General features: G+C 40.0%; 1 protein-coding gene across 1 annotated transcript in view; it reads right to left on the bottom strand.

Moving 5' to 3' along the window:
• The window catches only part of LOC124619514 (probable ATP-dependent RNA helicase DDX28), a 90,081-nt gene that overhangs the window by 37,149 nt on the left and 35,345 nt on the right, over positions 1–17,587 (bottom strand). Inside the window, exons 5-7 of the mRNA XM_047145964.1 lie at positions 8,212–8,421; positions 6,308–6,458; positions 6,071–6,177 (exon numbers count right to left, since the gene is read on the bottom strand). Coding sequence (XP_047001920.1) covers positions 6,071–6,177; positions 6,308–6,458; positions 8,212–8,421 — 468 coding nt within the window. The remainder of the gene's footprint in view (positions 1–6,070; positions 6,178–6,307; positions 6,459–8,211; positions 8,422–17,587) is intronic.

Raw genomic sequence — 17,587 nt, 5'->3', positions numbered from 1 at the left:
AACACTCGTAAGTACAGCTTATAAGATCTTCACAAGTATATTAAACGAAAGGATACGGAAGTGTGCAGAAGGCATACTAGGGGAATATCAGTGTGGCTTTCAACTGGGCAGAGGAACAACTGATCAAATATTTGTGATAAGGCAAATGATGGAAAAGTTCTATGAATATGATATAGATCTGCATTTCTTATTCATCGATTTCAAACTGTGCTAAATTAATAAGACTAATCAGAATGACAATGACAGAGACAAGAGCAAAAGTAAAGGTCCGTAGCAGAACAAGTGAAAGCTTTGACTTTAATAAAAGTGTGAAGCAAGGGGATAGTCTCTCCACTGTCCTATTCAACATAGCCCTGCATAGTGCAGTAAATAAAATCAACGAAAGAGGCACCATATTTATGAAAACTAGCCAGATATGTGCATACGCTGATGACATTGCTATAGTAGGAAGAAATAACAATACGCTCCTAGAAACATACCGGGCAATGGAAACAGAAGCCTTAAAAATTGGCCCTATAGTAAATGAAAACAAAACAAAATATATGGTAATGTCACAATCTGAGGCCAGAAGAACCCCTAAAAACCTAAACATCAATGGGAAATGCTTCAATGGAGTGTCCTCTTTTAACTACTTGGGAGCCCTAATAACAAATGATAACAGTATTGGAAAGGCTATAAGGGAAAGAATACAAACAGGAAACAGAGCTTACTTTGCAAATATGCAGCTTTTCAAAAGTAGCCTTGTTACAAGAAAAACTAAATTGCTAATATATAATTCCCTAGTCCGCCCAGTTATCACATATGGCTCAGAGGTATGGTCGTTGACAGAACACGATAAAAATGCTCTAAGAAGCATTGAGCGGAAAATACTACGCAAAATCTATGGGCCAATAAGGGAGGAAGAAGGCTGGAGAATACGCTACAATGCTGAATAACAAGAGCTAATACAAGGCAGGGACATAGTAAAATTTGTGAAATCACAGCGAATATGATGGCTAGGACACTTGGAGAGAATGGCAGAGGATAGAATTCCAAAGAAAATGATGAAAGGTATGATCCATTCGGTTAGGTGAAAAGGGAGACCTAGAAGAAGATGGATCGATGAGGTAATAATGGATATCAGCAATATGGGAGTCCGGGGGTGGAAAAGAGCAGCAAATAACCGAGAAGTGTGGAGGAAGATTGTTGAAGAAGCCAAGGCTCACCAAGGGCTGTAGAGCTACTGAAGAAGAAGAAGAAGATTAGGGAACGACTGACAAGAACAGGGGAAAGAGATAAAGTAGAAGAAGAATGGATACTGTTGAGAGATGAAATAGTGAAGACAGCAGAGCATCAAGTAGGTGAAAAGATGAGGGCTAGTAGAAATCCATGGGTAACAGAAGAGATACTGAATTTAACTGACAAAAGGAGAAAATATAAAAATGCAGCAAATGAACTGGACGAAAAGGAGTACAAACGTCTCAAAAATGAGATTGACAGGAGTTGCAAAATGGCTAAGCAAGGATAAGTAGATGACAAATGTAAGGATGTAGAAGCACCTCCGCTATATGGTGAGTAGCAACTTTCCTTCACAAGATGTAGAAGCATGTATCACTAGGGATAAGATAGATACTGCCTACAGAAAAATTAGAGAGATCTTTGGAGAAAAGAGAAGCAGCTGTATGAATATCAAGAGCTCAGATGGAACACCAGTCCTAAGCAAAGAAGGGAAAGCAGGAAGGTGGAAGGAGTATATAGAGGGTCTATACAAGGGCGATGTAGTTGAGGGCAATATTATGGAAATGGAAGAGGATGCAGATGAAGATGAAATTTGAGATATGATACTGTGTGAAGAATTTGACAGAGCACTGAAAGACCTAAGTCGAAACAAGGCCGTGGCCACAGATGAATGGAGAAACTGGTAGAAGCTGACTTCGGGGAAGAGCAGTTTGGACTTTGTACAAATGTTGGAACACATGAGGCAATACTGACTCTACGAGTTATCTTAGAAGATAGGTTAAGGAAAGGCAAATTATGTTTCTAGCATTTGTAGACTTTTGACAATACTGACTGGAATACTCTCTTTCGAATTCTGAAGGTGGCAGGGTTAAAACACATGGAGTGAAAGGCTATTTACAATTTGTACAGAAACCAGATGGAAGTTACAAGAATCAAGGGGGCATGAAAAGGAAGCAATGGTTGAGAAAGGAGTAAGACAGGGTTGTAGCCTATCTGCGATGTTATTCAATCTGCATATTGAACAAGCAGTAAAGGAAACAAAAGAAAAATTTTGGAGTAGGAATTACCATCCATGGAGAAGAAATAAAAACTTTGAGGTTTACCGACAACATTGTGATTCTGTCAGAGACGGCAAAGGACCTGGAAGAGCAGCTGAACGGAATGGACAGTGTCTTGAAAGGAGGATGTAAGATGAACATCAACAAAAGTAAAACAAGGATAATGGAATGTAGTCAAATTGAATCAAGCAATGCTGAGGGAATTAGATTAGGAGATGAGACACTTAAAAGTGGTAAATATGTTTTGTTATTTGGAAGCAAAATTAATGATGACTGTTGAACTAGGGAGGCTATAAAATGTAGACTGGCTATAGCAAGGAAAGTGTTTTCTGAAGAAGAGAAATTTGTTAACATCGGGTATAGATTTAAGTGACAGGAAGACGTTTCTGAGGGTATTTGTATGGAGTGTAGCCATGAGTGGAAGAGGAACGTGGACAACAACTAGTTTAGACAGGAAGAGAATAGAAGCATTCAAAACGTGATGCTACAAAAGAATGCTGAAGATTAGATGGATAGATCATGTAACTAATGCGGATGTACTGAATAGAATTGGGAAGAAGAGGAATTTGTGACACAGCTTAACTAGAAGAAGGGATCGGTTGGTAGGACACGTTCCAAGGCATCAAGGGATCACCAATTTAGTACTAAAGGGAACCGTGGAGGGTAAAAATCGTAGAGGGAGACCAAGAGATGAATACACTAAGCAGATTCAGAAGGATGTAGGTTCCAGTAGTTATTCGGAGATGAAGAGGCTTGCACAGAACAGAGTAACATAGAGACTACAAAGCTCACTTAAATTCTATATTCAGAGTACAGATTCCATCAGAACATGAGTCATGTGAGCTCTATGGGACAGAGAAAATTAGCTGTCAGTGAGCACCACCTCTAACATACTAATGAAACTAAATATGATGAGAGCAGTATTGTGAGGCAAATGTCAAGTTTCTAGGTCATCATAATTAAGCAGTCTTACGAAATAAAGATGTCAGAAAATCTGATAAACTGAGATGGAGGTTTCATTTTAAACAAGGCTTGGTGTCCAGCACTCAATTTATTATGATCTTGCTGGCTATCACATCCACCATAGTAGGGAAATGCTGAGAGAACATACATTTCACAGAGTATTAGTGCAACTTCCAAAAAACAAAAGGACATCAAAGTGCGTAGTGGGTGTAGAGTCAAACTCTCGCTATGAATAACAGCATGGGATTGAGGAGACAGTACACAACCTGACATATCTGCATTGAGGCACTTATCATACCGCAGCACAAGTTTTTCAATACCCTCAGTATACAACCTGACATATCCACACTGAGGCACTTATCATACTGTGGCACAAGTTTTTCAGTACCCTCAGTATACAACCTGACATATCCACATTGAGGCACTTATCATACTGTGGCACAAGTTTTTCAGTATCCTCAGTATACAACCTGACATATCCACATTGAGGCACTTATCATACTGTGGCGCAAGTTTTTCAATACCCTCTCTGTATAAATCTGCTGCCTGCAATTGTAACCAATGATTTACACTGGTGAGCAGTTCGGCGTCAGTATCAAAGCATTGTGTAGCCAGCTATGACTTCATTGCTGGGAAGAGAACGTAGTCACTCGGTGCCAAATCCAGGCAGTATGTTGGATGATCAAACCCCTGTAGGAGCTCTTGGGTACAATTGGTCGTGTGCAGATATGCATTATCATGAAAAAACAAAATCTTTGCAGTAAGTTTTCCACCATGCTTGTTTTGTATTGCCCACCTTAACTTTGTCAGACTGTGACAAATTTCAATTGGTTTGCAGTTTTTTGTCAACAAAAACCAAATCACAGACCTCACCTCACAAGTGGCAGGATTTTCTACTGCAGCACGTATTTCAGTATGTCACAGAAAGCAAAGTACCAGAGACACAGACCACATGTTACCACTGCTGGATGTGTACTTAGTGTCAGAATGTTATGGCAGCAAGATGGCGGCTGTTGCCCTGCCCACTGCCGCAACAGGTCAAAAGTCTGTTACTTTCTGCATAGCCCTCGTATGATGAGCACATCCTCGCCCTCTTTCCAGAACTTTCATTACTGAGATCATTTTACTCTTCTGTCCCTTTAATGTCTTTTACAACAAGAGAGGGATAGGTCATGTACACCAGCAGACTGTGAATTATGTAATTCCGATTGCATGTGTTTCAAAATTTAATTACCTGTGTACTGGGACTGTAAGTTAAAAGTGTGGAATGAATCTACGAGGGCCACACAGCAAGTAAAGAATGTTTTGGGATAACTGAATAAAAATGAGAGATATTGACACGAAACTTTATTTACAAAGTTATAGTATGTTACTATATTTTTCAATGTAATTGCCGTAACTGACATGGCACTTACATGGGACCTGTTTTTCAGTTCCCATATTGTACTCTTCTGCCACCAATGATGTGAGCTCAGGAGCCCACACACAACTAAACAAACAGACAATACTAATCTATATGTGCTTTATTATGAAAGGTCCTGTTGGAGGTGGTAGGCCATTGCCTTCCACCGACATCTGAACTGACTTACCAGGCCAGTTATAATGGGGTGTACAGTTAAACACGCATTCCAAACCATGGTACAACTCAGCATATTTCACATCAACAAACATTGTCACAGATGTTTCGTGCACTCACAAATTAACAGAAATCTTTTTTTATATAATTCTTTTCATTTTCCCTCCCCCTTCCCCCCTCCTCCTCCTCCACTTACTGCTGCTGTTGCTACCCACCCCCACCCCTTCCCTCTCTCTGCAAAAAGTGTGTGATTCATCACCTATGAAATGCAACACAGACATGTGTGTATTTGTTACCAGGCAGCTGGCCTACACCTATTCACTCTAGGAGAGTGCTTGTGTTTGGTTTGTTGGTCACGTGAATTTGAATACTGACCAAAACCTGTACACAATGTGACAACTGAGGAAAGGCTCTTTTTGATATGACTTCATCTAGATAACAGTGATGCAGACAAGGAGAAATTTCATGTCACATCAACGCCATGTACCGTATTTTACAGACTATAAGACGCACTTTTTTCTTCGAAAAACTGTCTCCACAATTCAGGTCATCTTATACTCGAGATATAAAAATGTCACATCAGAGCACTGCTGCTGCCAGTTGCATCCAATGTTGCCGCACAGAGATAGGCTTCCAGTGACACTGAACACTTCACAATTGCAACATCCTGATATCTCGATAAATAAAACATTCAAAGTGTATATGAGAGAGGAATGGAACAAATGGCTGATGGATGAAACTCAGCTTGAATTCACACCAAAGGGAGCTTCAAAATGATCTACAATAACAATCAAACAAGTGTGTCAGTGGATAAAGCAGTTGTGGTCTAGAGTGAGAGAAGACGTTATTGTTAAATCTTTCAAGAAGTGCGGCTAAGTAACACTCCAATGGCAGTGAAGACCATCTTACGTATGAAGAGGACAATGATGATGATGAAGAGGAAGAGGAGGAGGAGGAGGAGGAGGAGGAAGAAGAAGAAGAGAGTTCAGATGACAATTTTCAGAAATGTTAAAGGTAAAAATATTGCTTAAAATTACGGTGCGTCTTATAGTCTGTAGTGTCTTATACTCTGTAAAATGCAGTATATGAAGGAGAAGTATTGTTTTGAGTTTAATTTACCAAATTATTAACTGAGCGAGCATTTCACATCCCTAGAAATAAGCTTATATTAAGTTACCTCATATTAACTGGTGGATATCACATATTCTATGTATCACAAATACTTGTAATGGTTTTCAAGCATAAAAATTCTCACCTGAAAACGCTTCAGCAGATGGCACACCTTTTCATTGAAACTGTCATCCAGTAATGTGTCAGCCTCATCCAGAACAACGTGACAGACGTCATTCATCTTGTAAACACCTGTAAGAATTATCAAATTAAAAAATGTTTTATCTACTGTTTCCATACTGCAATTTCCATCATCACAATATGTAAGTCCAAGCAAGTAATAGTAAATCAATCATATGCATGAACAGTAATAACAGTTTACCTGTTGTTGTGAGTTTACTCAGTGCTCCAATGGTGGCAATCAGAAGGTCAACTTCACGAACATCTGGATTCAGCATTTGCTTTTTTGTTCTGCCACCTACAATTACTTTGGACAAAATTCCTAAGGGCTCTTTGAATTGATTCGCAACATCCTGGAATAAGAAGGAAGAGACATAATGAAGGCAAGAATAATTAAATAACTGAAAACAAAATGGTGCAGTCTACGACTCAATAATTTTTATACCTAAACTTTATACTCATCTGTTTGCATCTAAGTATTTTCACATTTATTTATTTTTTAGTCATATGCAAAATGATTTGCTTTTTAATGCTGTATCTAATTTCAGGAGCCATAAATGTTTAAATATCTTCAATGTTGTCTTTTGAAATGCGCTCCTCTTGTAATACTGCTTGACAATATCAGTTGGTACACAAACACTGGCTGACAAAAAAAAGTGATGCACTCAGAAGTGGAAGAGGAAGATGTATGAAAGTACAGGGGTTGCAATAGTATGTCATGTTATTTTAGTGATTACAAAAATAGAATCAAATTTATAATGAAGTTGTCAGTATGAGCCCACTATCTGTATAACATTGCACCCACTTTGGCCTGGATGCACACACTGATTCCATTGTGTAGGGTATCGTAAAGCCGTTGTATCCTCTCCTGAGGCAAGCTGGCCAGTAACTCAACTGTTTTAACTAGTCTGCAACATCCTGGACACTGGCACTAGGATGGAGTTGTCTGAACTGGTTCCACACATGTTCTATCACGAAGAGATCTGGGAACCTTTCTGGGCATGGGAGTACCTCAACATATGCAGACATTTCATAGAGATATATTCCACATGTGGACAAGTACTGTCCTATTGAAAAACTACATGACCATACTGTCAGACTGTAACACATGAGGATACAGGATGTCCATGATGTGTCATTGGGCCATCAGAGTTCCCTCAATCATTTCCATCCAGGGCTTGAAGTCATACCTGACGGCTCCTTGCAGCATGAACCCAGGAGTAACACTGCTGTGCCTCTCCAAAACATCAGAATAATGGGACCTCTTCTCAGTTGCCACCATACTCTCCAACGGTAGTCATCTGGGGCAGTGCAAAACTGTAATTCATCGCTGAACACAATGTGAAGCCATTCATTCATCAGCAGTCTGTGCTTCCTGGTCAACACCTCACTTCAAGCACAGTCTTTTGTGTTGTTGTGTTCATGGCAGTCTAGGTATGGGCAGTCTATGCATGGGTCTGTCTCTGACCAATGATGTGAAATGGCATAGAATATTGCAGGGAGTCCATTACTTGTTCTCCAATGCCAGACACAAATCTGAAGGGGTTACGATGTGCTGGTGCACAATATGGCAATTCTCACTTATGGTGGTCAGACCTGGCTGACTGGAATCTGCTCTCACTTCCCCATGCAGTTCAATATCGGGCCACTGTCACATCCGTATGCCCCACTAATCTGGACACTGTACAATAACCAGCCAGCCAAACGCAGACCCACAATGATGTCCCTTTCAGACTCACTCAGGTGCTGATTATGCTGTATCACATTAGTACAAGCATCTATATGTCCTGCAGAGTGATCACTAAACATCTGACAGTGTTCACATCCTTCATATACTCTACTAGGCCTGGTAACAACCACTAAACATGAACAGTACTAATGTACTCTGGTGGGTATTCTATCTGTCACAGAGAATTCCAATTCTAATTATTCGTACACACACCAATTGCATGTACAAAGTTACATTAACATCTAACATTTTCTTCTGGATGCTTCACTCTTTTGTCAGGCAGAGGTTGGCAACACAACCAACCCCCCCCCCCCTCCCCCCAAACTGCTGACATACCAAAGATAATTACTAGCCAAAACAAAATTGAAAAAACGTACACCAATCTGATGTGCAAGCTCTCTTCCAGGACAGATGACAAGTCCCAAAGGAGTGTTTAGACAACGTTGTACATCTAGACTGGCACTAAACTCTTTCCACAGTAGTATTTGCTGTAACAGTGGCAGCAGATATGCCAGTGTCTTGCCTCCACCTGTTTCACTTGAGAGTAGTGTATGATGTCCAGATAGTACCGCAGGGATGCCTTCTGCCTGCAACAATCATAATACTGCATCACAAATTTCAGTATAATATAAATTCAAAGTGCAACTTGTTTTCATCTCAGATTTCTTGTCAATTAAATAAAAATCAAAACTACACCACTGCAATAGCTCTATGTTGTATAAATTAGGAATTTTTCAGTATTCTTTCCTGAAATTACTCATTGACCACTATCTCATTGAAAAGTGATAGAGGAGGAAAATGTCTTATAAGTAAAACGTGGCATCAGAAACCGAACCTGACACTACACAATATTTCTATGAAAAATAACGGCAAAGAAAGATAATGGCACATATCGAAAAGAGGTGCTATATTACACACGACAATTTCAGAAACAAGGCACAGAAGAGGAAATGATACTAAGAGAAAAGTAATATTAGAACTGCCAGTAAACACCATGAGGCTATCAAGTGTTTGAATGCCAATGTAAAAGGATTTGTCAGCTTGAGACAATACACTTTGGTGTAGCATTCACAACTTATTACTGTTACCCAAGGAGCACTCAGTCTGACATGGCATCTTTGTGGAGAATCACTTCAGACTCATTTCTCAACTATTACCACACATAAGGCCTTTGAGTGAGTGTTACTAGGTATGCTGGAAACACTTATTGAGAAAACACTTCCAATAATGCAAGACAAGTCCAGGAAAAGCAGGACCTGCTGTGACCTTGTCTTGGCACTGACCATTTTTATAGCACTAACAACCCTCCCTGACTTCACACGGGAGCACCAAGTATGAGGTTCGTTCAATAAGTAATGCCCCACATCCCCCCCCCCTCCCCTTGGAACATGTTTACTGTTAAGAGTCAAAATTTGGTTACAATATGCATCAACATGTCTTGTCCATGTCCTATTTTTCTATGTAGTGTCCATCACGTTCTATAGCCATATGCCAACATTGTGGAAGAGCATGTATTCCCTGTTAGTAAAAGCTCTTGACCTGTAGGTGTAGCCATGTTTTCACTGTGTGACTGACACTGTCATCACCTTCAAAGTGTGTTCCCCGTAGAGAATCTTTAAGCAGCCCAAAGAGATGGAAGTTCGAGGGTGCTAGGTCTGAACTGTAGGGTAGATGAGGCTGCGACAGGACGTCCTGAGTGTGACTGATCATAGAGCTCTGGTTCTGCATTTCCTAAGGCTGTAATTTATTTACCCATCACCGAACTGTACTCCTATCAACTGCAGCATTGCCATACACTGCACACCAACATTTATGGTTGTTTACCACAGTTCCTTTTTCTGCACCCAAGAATTCAATAACAGCATGCTGCTTGTAACATGAGTCATATGTAGACGCCATTTTGATGTTGTACTATGGCTCTGCCATCTGCAAGAATAGTTATGAACATTGCGCACAGAACAAACATAAAATGTGAAGCACCAACAAGGATGTTTGTCTATGTATATTACTGGCTTTCTAAAAAAATGTGGGTCATCACTTATGGAATGATCCTCATATAAGTATCTATAGCCGGACAAATGGTTTATAATATGTAGAGATATATGGAAACTTTCCTCTTGAATCAGTCTCTCTATTAGTGAGAACCATTTCAAAATTTCTATAGTATTTACTGAGATTAGCATTAACAAAGAAAATACTGATACTGCAGGCGACTTTACGACTGATCTACTAGAGAGACTGACTACACTAAAATTGTCCATCCTATTCTGGAATATTGCTGCACAGAATAAGATCCCTACAACATAGGATTAACGGATGACATCGAAAAAGGTCAAAGAAGGGCAGCTCATTGCAAAATAGGGGAGACAGCATCACGGATGTGATAGGTAGAGGAGTTAGGGAGTCAATCATTAAAACAAAGGCATTTTCCATTGCACCAAGAACTTTTCATTAAAAATTTCAATCACCAACTTTCTCCTCCAAATGCAAAAATATTTTGTTGATGCACATCTACTTAGAGAGATAAGATCATCATAATAAAGTACAGGAAATCAGTGCTGTTATGGAAAGATTTAAGTGTTTGTTTTTCCCATGCAATGTTTGAGAGTTAAATAGTGGTAAAGCGGTTTAATGAACCCTCTGCCAGGCACTTAACTGTGAATTGCAGAATAGTCAATTAGATGTAGGTGTACATACATTGGACAAGCTTTGTAGCTGCCTGAAGTTGCAGCAGCTGTTTACTTTAATGAATTTCCCACCAGATACCACCTTCTCTCTAGATGACCAACCACGAGATGTCATTCCAGTGTCAAATATGGAATAGATGCCAGTACAAATTATATTGCACATTCAGCATTACTATAACCATTAAATTGTACAAACAAACATTCCACATGAATCTGTCTTCTCAATGATGCAGCCGAATAAGAGAGAAGCAACCCCCACCCCTTAGAATCAGTCACGTTTCAGTTTCAATTTACCTGGGAGTTAACGTAAAGAGTGAAGGCAACAGCTTACTATATAGCTGAGATGTCCAGAAGTCGACAGATCATAAACAAGACTAAAAAATTCCTGAGCTTTTGAATGACATTCTTCTTTAGAGCTCTAAAGGATGTCGTCTGAAAGCTTAGCTCCCCATCCCACCTCACCACTAAAGGACACTGAAAGCACTTGTCTCTGCCATTCTGTTAATCTCCCTAACCAAAAGATTTTGTGTAGAGCATCTTGTCACATTATGCCCAACAATGTGATATGAACTTCAAGATTAAATTCCTGACAGGGAACAAACTTCATAAATTAGTTTTTGGTGTAATGTAAAGAGATGTAAGGGCCCCTAGTAGCTTTCGGAGAGTTTGGGAGTGATTGCATGTGAGGCAAGAGAGAAAAAAAGGAAGAATTATTTTTTGTAAGAACCCCATGAACCATGGACCTTGCCGTTGGTGGGGAGGCTTGCGTGCCTCAGCGATACAGATAACCGTACCGTAGGTGCAACCACAACGGAGGGGTATCTGTTGAGAGGCCAGACAAACGTGTGGTTCCTGAAGAGGGGCAGCAGCCTTTTCAGTAGTTGCAAGGGCAACAGTCTGAATGATTGACTGATCTGGCCTTGTAACCATAACCAAAACGGCCTTGCTGTGCTGGTACTGTGAACGGCTGAAAGCAAGGGGAAACTACAGCCGTAATTTTTCCCGAGGGCATGCAGCTTTACTGTATGATTACATGATGATGGCGTCCTCTTGGGTAAAACATTCCGGAGGTAAAATAGTCCCCCATTCGGATCTCCGGGCGGGGACTACTCAAGAGGATGTCGTTATCAGGAGAAAGAAAACTGGCGTTCTACGGATCGGAGCGTGGAATGTCAGATCCCTTAATCGGGCAGGTAGGTTAGAAAATTTAAAAAGGGAAATGGATAGGTTGAAGTTAGATATAGTGGGAATTAGTGAAGTTCGATGGCAGGAGGAACAAGACTTCTGGTCAGGTGACTACAGGGTTATAAACACAAAATCAAATAGGGGTAATGCAGGAGTAGGTTTAATAATGAATAGGAAAATAGGAATGCGGGTAAGCTACTACAAACAGCATAGTGAACGCATTATTGTGGCCAAGATAGATACGAAGCCCACGCCTACTACAGTAGTACAAGTTTATATGCCAACTAGCTCTGCAGATGACGAAGAAATTGAAGAAATGTATGATGAAATAAAAGAAATTATTCAGATTGTGAAGGGAGACAAAAATTTAATAGTCATGGGTGACTGGAATTCGAGTGTAGGAAAAGGGAGAGAAGGAAACATAGTAGGTGAATATGGATTGGGGGACAGAAATGAAAGAGGAAGCCGCCTGGTCGAATTTTGCACAGAGCACAACATAATCATAACTAACACTTGGTTTAAGAATCATGAAAGAAGGTTGTATACATGGAAGAACCCTGGAGATACTAAAAGGTATCAGATAGATTATATAATGGTAAGACAGAGATTTAGGAACCAGGTTATAAATTGTAAGACATTTCCAGGGGACTCTGACCACAATCTATTGGTTATGACCTGTAGATTAAAACTGAAGAAACTGCAAAAAGGTGGGAATTTAAGGAGATGGGACGTGGATAAACTAAAAGAACCAGAGGTTGTACAGAGATTCAGGGAGAGCATAAGGGAGCAATTGACAGGAATGGGGGAAATAAATACAGTAGAAGAAGAATGGGTAGCTTTGAGGGATGAAGTAGTGAAGGCAGCAGAGGATCAAGTAGGTAAAAAGACGAGGGCTAGTAGAAATCCTTGGGTAACAGAAGAAATATTGAATTTAATTGATGAAAGGAGAAAATATAAAAATGCAGTAAGTGAAACAGGCAAAAAGGAATACAAACGTCTCAAAAATGAGATCGACAGGAAGTGCAAAATGGCTAAGCAGGGATGGCTAGAGGACAAATGTAAGGATGTAGAGGCCTATCTCACTAGGGGTAAGATAGATACCGCCTACAGGAAAATTAAAGAGACCTTTGGAGATAAGAGAACGACTTGTATGAATATCAAGAGCTCAGATGGAAACCCAGTTCTAAGCAAAGAAGGGAAAGCAGAAAGGTGGAAGGAGTATATAGAGGGTCTATACAAGGGCGATGTACTTGAAGACAATATTATGGAAATGGAAGAGGATGTAGATGAAGATGAAATGGGAGATATGATACTGCGTGAAGAGTTTGACAGAGCACTGAAAGACCTGAGTTGAAACAAGGCCCCCGGAGTAGACAATATTCCATTGGAACTACTGACGGCCTTGGGAGAGCCAGTCCTGACAAAACTCTACCATCTGGTGAGCAAGATGTATGAAACAGGCGAAATACCCTCAGACTTCAAGAAGAATATAATAATTCCAATCCCAAAGAAAGCAGGTGTTGACAGATGTGAAAATTACCGAACTATCAGCTTAATAAGTCACAGCTGCAAAATACTAACACGAATTCTTTACAGACGAATGGAAAAACTAGTAGAAGCCAACCTCGGGGAAGATCAGTTTGGATTCCGTAGAAACACTGGAACACGTGAGGCAATACTGACCTTACGACTTATCTTAGAAGAAAGATTAAGGAAAGGCAAACCTACGTTTCTAGCATTTGTAGACTTAGAGAAAGCTTTTGACAATGTTGACTGGAATACTCTCTTTCAAATTCTAAAGGTGGCAGGGGTAAAATACAGGGAGCGAAAGGCTATTTACAATTTGTACAGAAACCAGATGGCAGTTATAAGAGTCGAGGGACATGAAAGGGAAGCAGTGGTTGGGAAGGGAGTAAGACAGGGTTGTAGCCTCTCCCCGATGTTGTTCAATCTGTATATTGAGCAAGCAGTAAAGGAAACAAAAGAAAAATTCGGAGTAGGTATTAAAATTCATGGTGAAGAAGTAAAAACTTTGAGGTTCGCCGATGACATTGTAATTCTGTCAGAGACAGCAAAGGACTTGGAAGAGCAGTTGAATGGAATGGACAGTGTCTTGAAAGGAGGATATAAGATGAACATCAACAAAAGCAAAACAATGATAATGGAATGTAGTCTAATTAAGTCGGGTGATGCTGAGGGAATTAGATTAGTAAATGAGGCACTTAAAGTAGTAAAGGAGTTTTGCTATTTGGGGAGCAAAATAACTGATGATGGTCGAAGTAGAGAGGATATAAAATGTAGGCTGTCAATAGCAAGGAAAGCGTTTCTGAAGAAGAGAAATTTGTTAACATCCAGTATTGATTTAAGTGTCAGGAAGTCATTTCTGAAAGTATTCGTATGGAGTGTAGCCATGTATGGAAGTGAAACATGGACGATAAATAGTTTGGACAAGAAGAGAATAGAAGCTTTCGAAATGTGGTGCTACAGAAGAATGCTGAAGATTAGATGGGTAGATCACATAACTAATGAGGAAGTATTGAATAGGATTGGGGAGAAGAGAAGTTTGTGGCACAACTTGACCAGAAGAAGGGATCGGTTGGTAGGACATGTTCTGAGGCATCAAGGGATCACCAATTTAGTATTGGAGGGCAGCGTGGAGGGTAAAAATCGTAGAGGGAGACCAAGAGATGAATACACTAAGCAGATTCAGAAGGATGTAGGTTGCAGTAAGTACTGGGAGATGAAGAGGCTTGCACAGGATAGAGTAGCATGGAGAGCTGCATCAAACCAGTCTCAGGACTGAAGACCACAACAACAACAACAAGAACTGCTGGCAGCAGCTGGCACAAAAGAGTCACAAATAAAGAGGGGGTGGGGGTGATGATAAAAAGGAAGATTGTAGAAGAGAGTCAAGAAGTGGGAAGGGAGATACCCTACCGTCCATCACAAAGAGGTCAATAACTACAGTCAAAAATGCAACCAACAACCAGTTCCAATAAACAGAGTTTTGAAGCAATAGCAATGGATGGAGAGTTTGAAACAACCTCTGTGAAGAAATATGACAGCCAAGTGAAAAGTTTGCAGCCATGCCTGAAAAGCAATGGTTTTAAGGTTAAATATTCACTTTTTTATGTAGTCCACCTTTAGGTAAATGCAGTTTGTAACACCAAAAATGCTACCGATATATAACTTTTTTTAACTGTATGTAAATATTTGTAATTTAAATGCTTTCTTTTAATAAGTAAGGACATTGCGTCACTGTATGTGTACATTTAGGTAGAAGTCTGTTGACGTTTCATTGTATTTATCTGTATTTTACTGTGAAACTTATTAGCTCTGGGAAAAAAAGCCAAAGGAATTGTTATTTCTGTCGACTAGCAACAATTATAGCAGTGCCTGTGCATTGTAAAATCTTTGGGTAGGGATTTGTTGAGCAGAGTGCGCAGAGAGAGGAGAGACGGGTTCCAGTGCTTGTAGTGTGCGAAAGTGTGGTGTTAACGCTCTCGCAGTAGAGAGTACCATTTTCAGTGGCATCACGTACACGCGCTGGCCACATGTCTAGAGCACGAGTACGGGCAGTGGACGGGCGGAAGAGGCTGTATTAATTACGATTGCCCATTCCTATAATTAGCCTTGGCTCCACAATATGCTACCGTCTTCAACAACAGCAGCAGTTCCAGCAACACAGTTTCGTCGTCGGCTCCGAGTTCCATCATATGCACAGCACTGAAGTAAGACTGTCCATAGGTAGAAAGTATTAACGGCTAACCCAGCAGCACAACTGAATGTGATTTGACTGATAAGATTTATTTAAATAATAATCAGTTAAACTCAGGGCGATTGTGTCCTCATTGCCCCCCAGACATTGTAACAGCTGTTAAATCATCGCAGCAGGATCCTTGTTCCTTTTTTCCCTAATATGCTAACTGAGTGTCATAAGAAATAATTGAATAGTTACAGCCTGTTTATTAATGAATAATTTCTCTTTTAAGAATTTTAGCCTCAGTCTACTTTCAATTAACTGTTGTACAACAGAGGCTTCAATATATGACTAAAGTAAAGCAATTTCATTTTCCAAGTTTGAGAATCAATCACTGGAAAAAATCCAAATCTAAAGAAGTGCACAAATTAAGAGTGCAGAAGTTTTATTTATTTTACATATAGCTTGAAGCACATGGCGGTTTGGTTTGGTACATATTCTAGTATTTAATTCTGTTCAAGTCAGTAAAAAAGGCTCCATTGTTCAGACAATAATATGAAATCCAATTTGCAAAATGAGTAATGGCAAAGTAAAAAGTGCTTGCTTTTTTTCTAAATTTCTTTGATGACATAATGCTGAGGTCAGTGAAAGTCACTGTTCATGTAACCAAGTTCAGTACTAACATACAGTTTAATCGCATATTTTCAAATCATTACTCGATTACCTTTTTCAAAATTTAATGCCAAACATAGCGTAAGAGTGACTTCTCAGTTTTCTTTATCATTACACACTCACTTAAAATTAGTGTCAAACAAACAAAAACGTGGCAACCTTTAGTTGCCGTTTAAAAATACATGTTTTTCTTTCCCATCATCTTGTACAGGATTTAGGATGTAAATTGCCCTAGTGGACTGGCAACCATTAATTACTTCCTTTTCATTCATTAGTGTAACTTTTGAATTCATGATTAGTGGTACCCCTTTCCGTCCAGTGTTGTTCGTTGAGTGAATGCACAAAATAACTTTCATTTTCCAAATTATAGCCCTGTTCAGTTTAATTACTTTTATTTTTAGTAGACTTTCCATCAGAAGGGTCAGTTGTACACTTTCCTCCTACCTATCGGTATCATTTCTTCGGGAAAGATAGCCTTATACAATTAGAAAAAATCCATTAGGCATACACGTGATCCACGGTTATATTTTATATCACAAGCAGATGATGATGGTTAGTGTTTAACGTCCCGTCGACAACGAGGTCATTAGAGACGGAGCGCAAGCTCGGGTTAAGGATTCGGAAGGAAATCGGCCGTGCCCTTTCAAAGGAACCATCCCGGCATTTGCCTGAAGCGATTTAGGGAAATCACGGAAAACCTAGATCAGGATGGCTGGAGACGGGATTGAACCGTCGTCCTCCCGAATGCGAGTCCAGTGTGCTAACCACTGCGCCACCTCGCTCGGTATATCACAAGCAGGATAGGCCGATTAGTAAGAGGGAGGTTACAAGTTGTCCAACATTTTTCCACTGAATGTATTACAACACCCTTATACAACTCTGGGATGCTTCAAAAAATATCTCTTCATTGGACTGCAATGCCCTCAGACAACAAATTTCTTTAGGTGCTGCAATAGTCAAAGTCTGCCAAATCTGATGAGCTGGGTGGGCATCCCAGTTATTCTTATCTCAAATCCATTCATTTTTGCATTTGCAAAGCATCTTTGTGGACAGCCTCAGGTTCTGATTCTTTTCTTTTGTAATCCAGGGTAGTATCTGCAAGTCGTCATGTTACCCTTTGCAAGCTAATCAATAAGAAGAAGCCCTTTGCATCTGAAAAAAACACTGCACACAACCTTTCCAATTGACATAATTGGCTTTGGTTGCTCTTTGCTGATAGTCATATACCACTGTGTGTACTTTCTTGCTGTTATTGTTTGTAGTTGCAGTTTAGAAACATTCCTCTGGAAGAAGTAGGGCCATGTTTGAATCAGTTGCTCATTTCTTAACATTTGAAAATGAAGGATCAATCCTCATCCAAACAATCAATAACTTTCTATGACATTCTGTCAACCAAAACAAAGAATTTTACGTCAACACTAGCTGTACCTGGCCACACTTTGATGTATCTCCATATCCTCTGCCCCCCCCCCCCCCCCTCTGTCCATCACTTCCTGCCCCCTCTCTCTG

Source organism: Schistocerca americana, chromosome 1, assembly GCF_021461395.2.
Source record: "Schistocerca americana isolate TAMUIC-IGC-003095 chromosome 1, iqSchAmer2.1, whole genome shotgun sequence".
NCBI classification, from domain to species: Eukaryota; Metazoa; Arthropoda; class Insecta; order Orthoptera; family Acrididae; genus Schistocerca; species Schistocerca americana.
The sequence above is the reverse complement of the archived record's forward strand: the minus strand, read 5'-3'. Positions and strand labels throughout refer to the sequence as shown.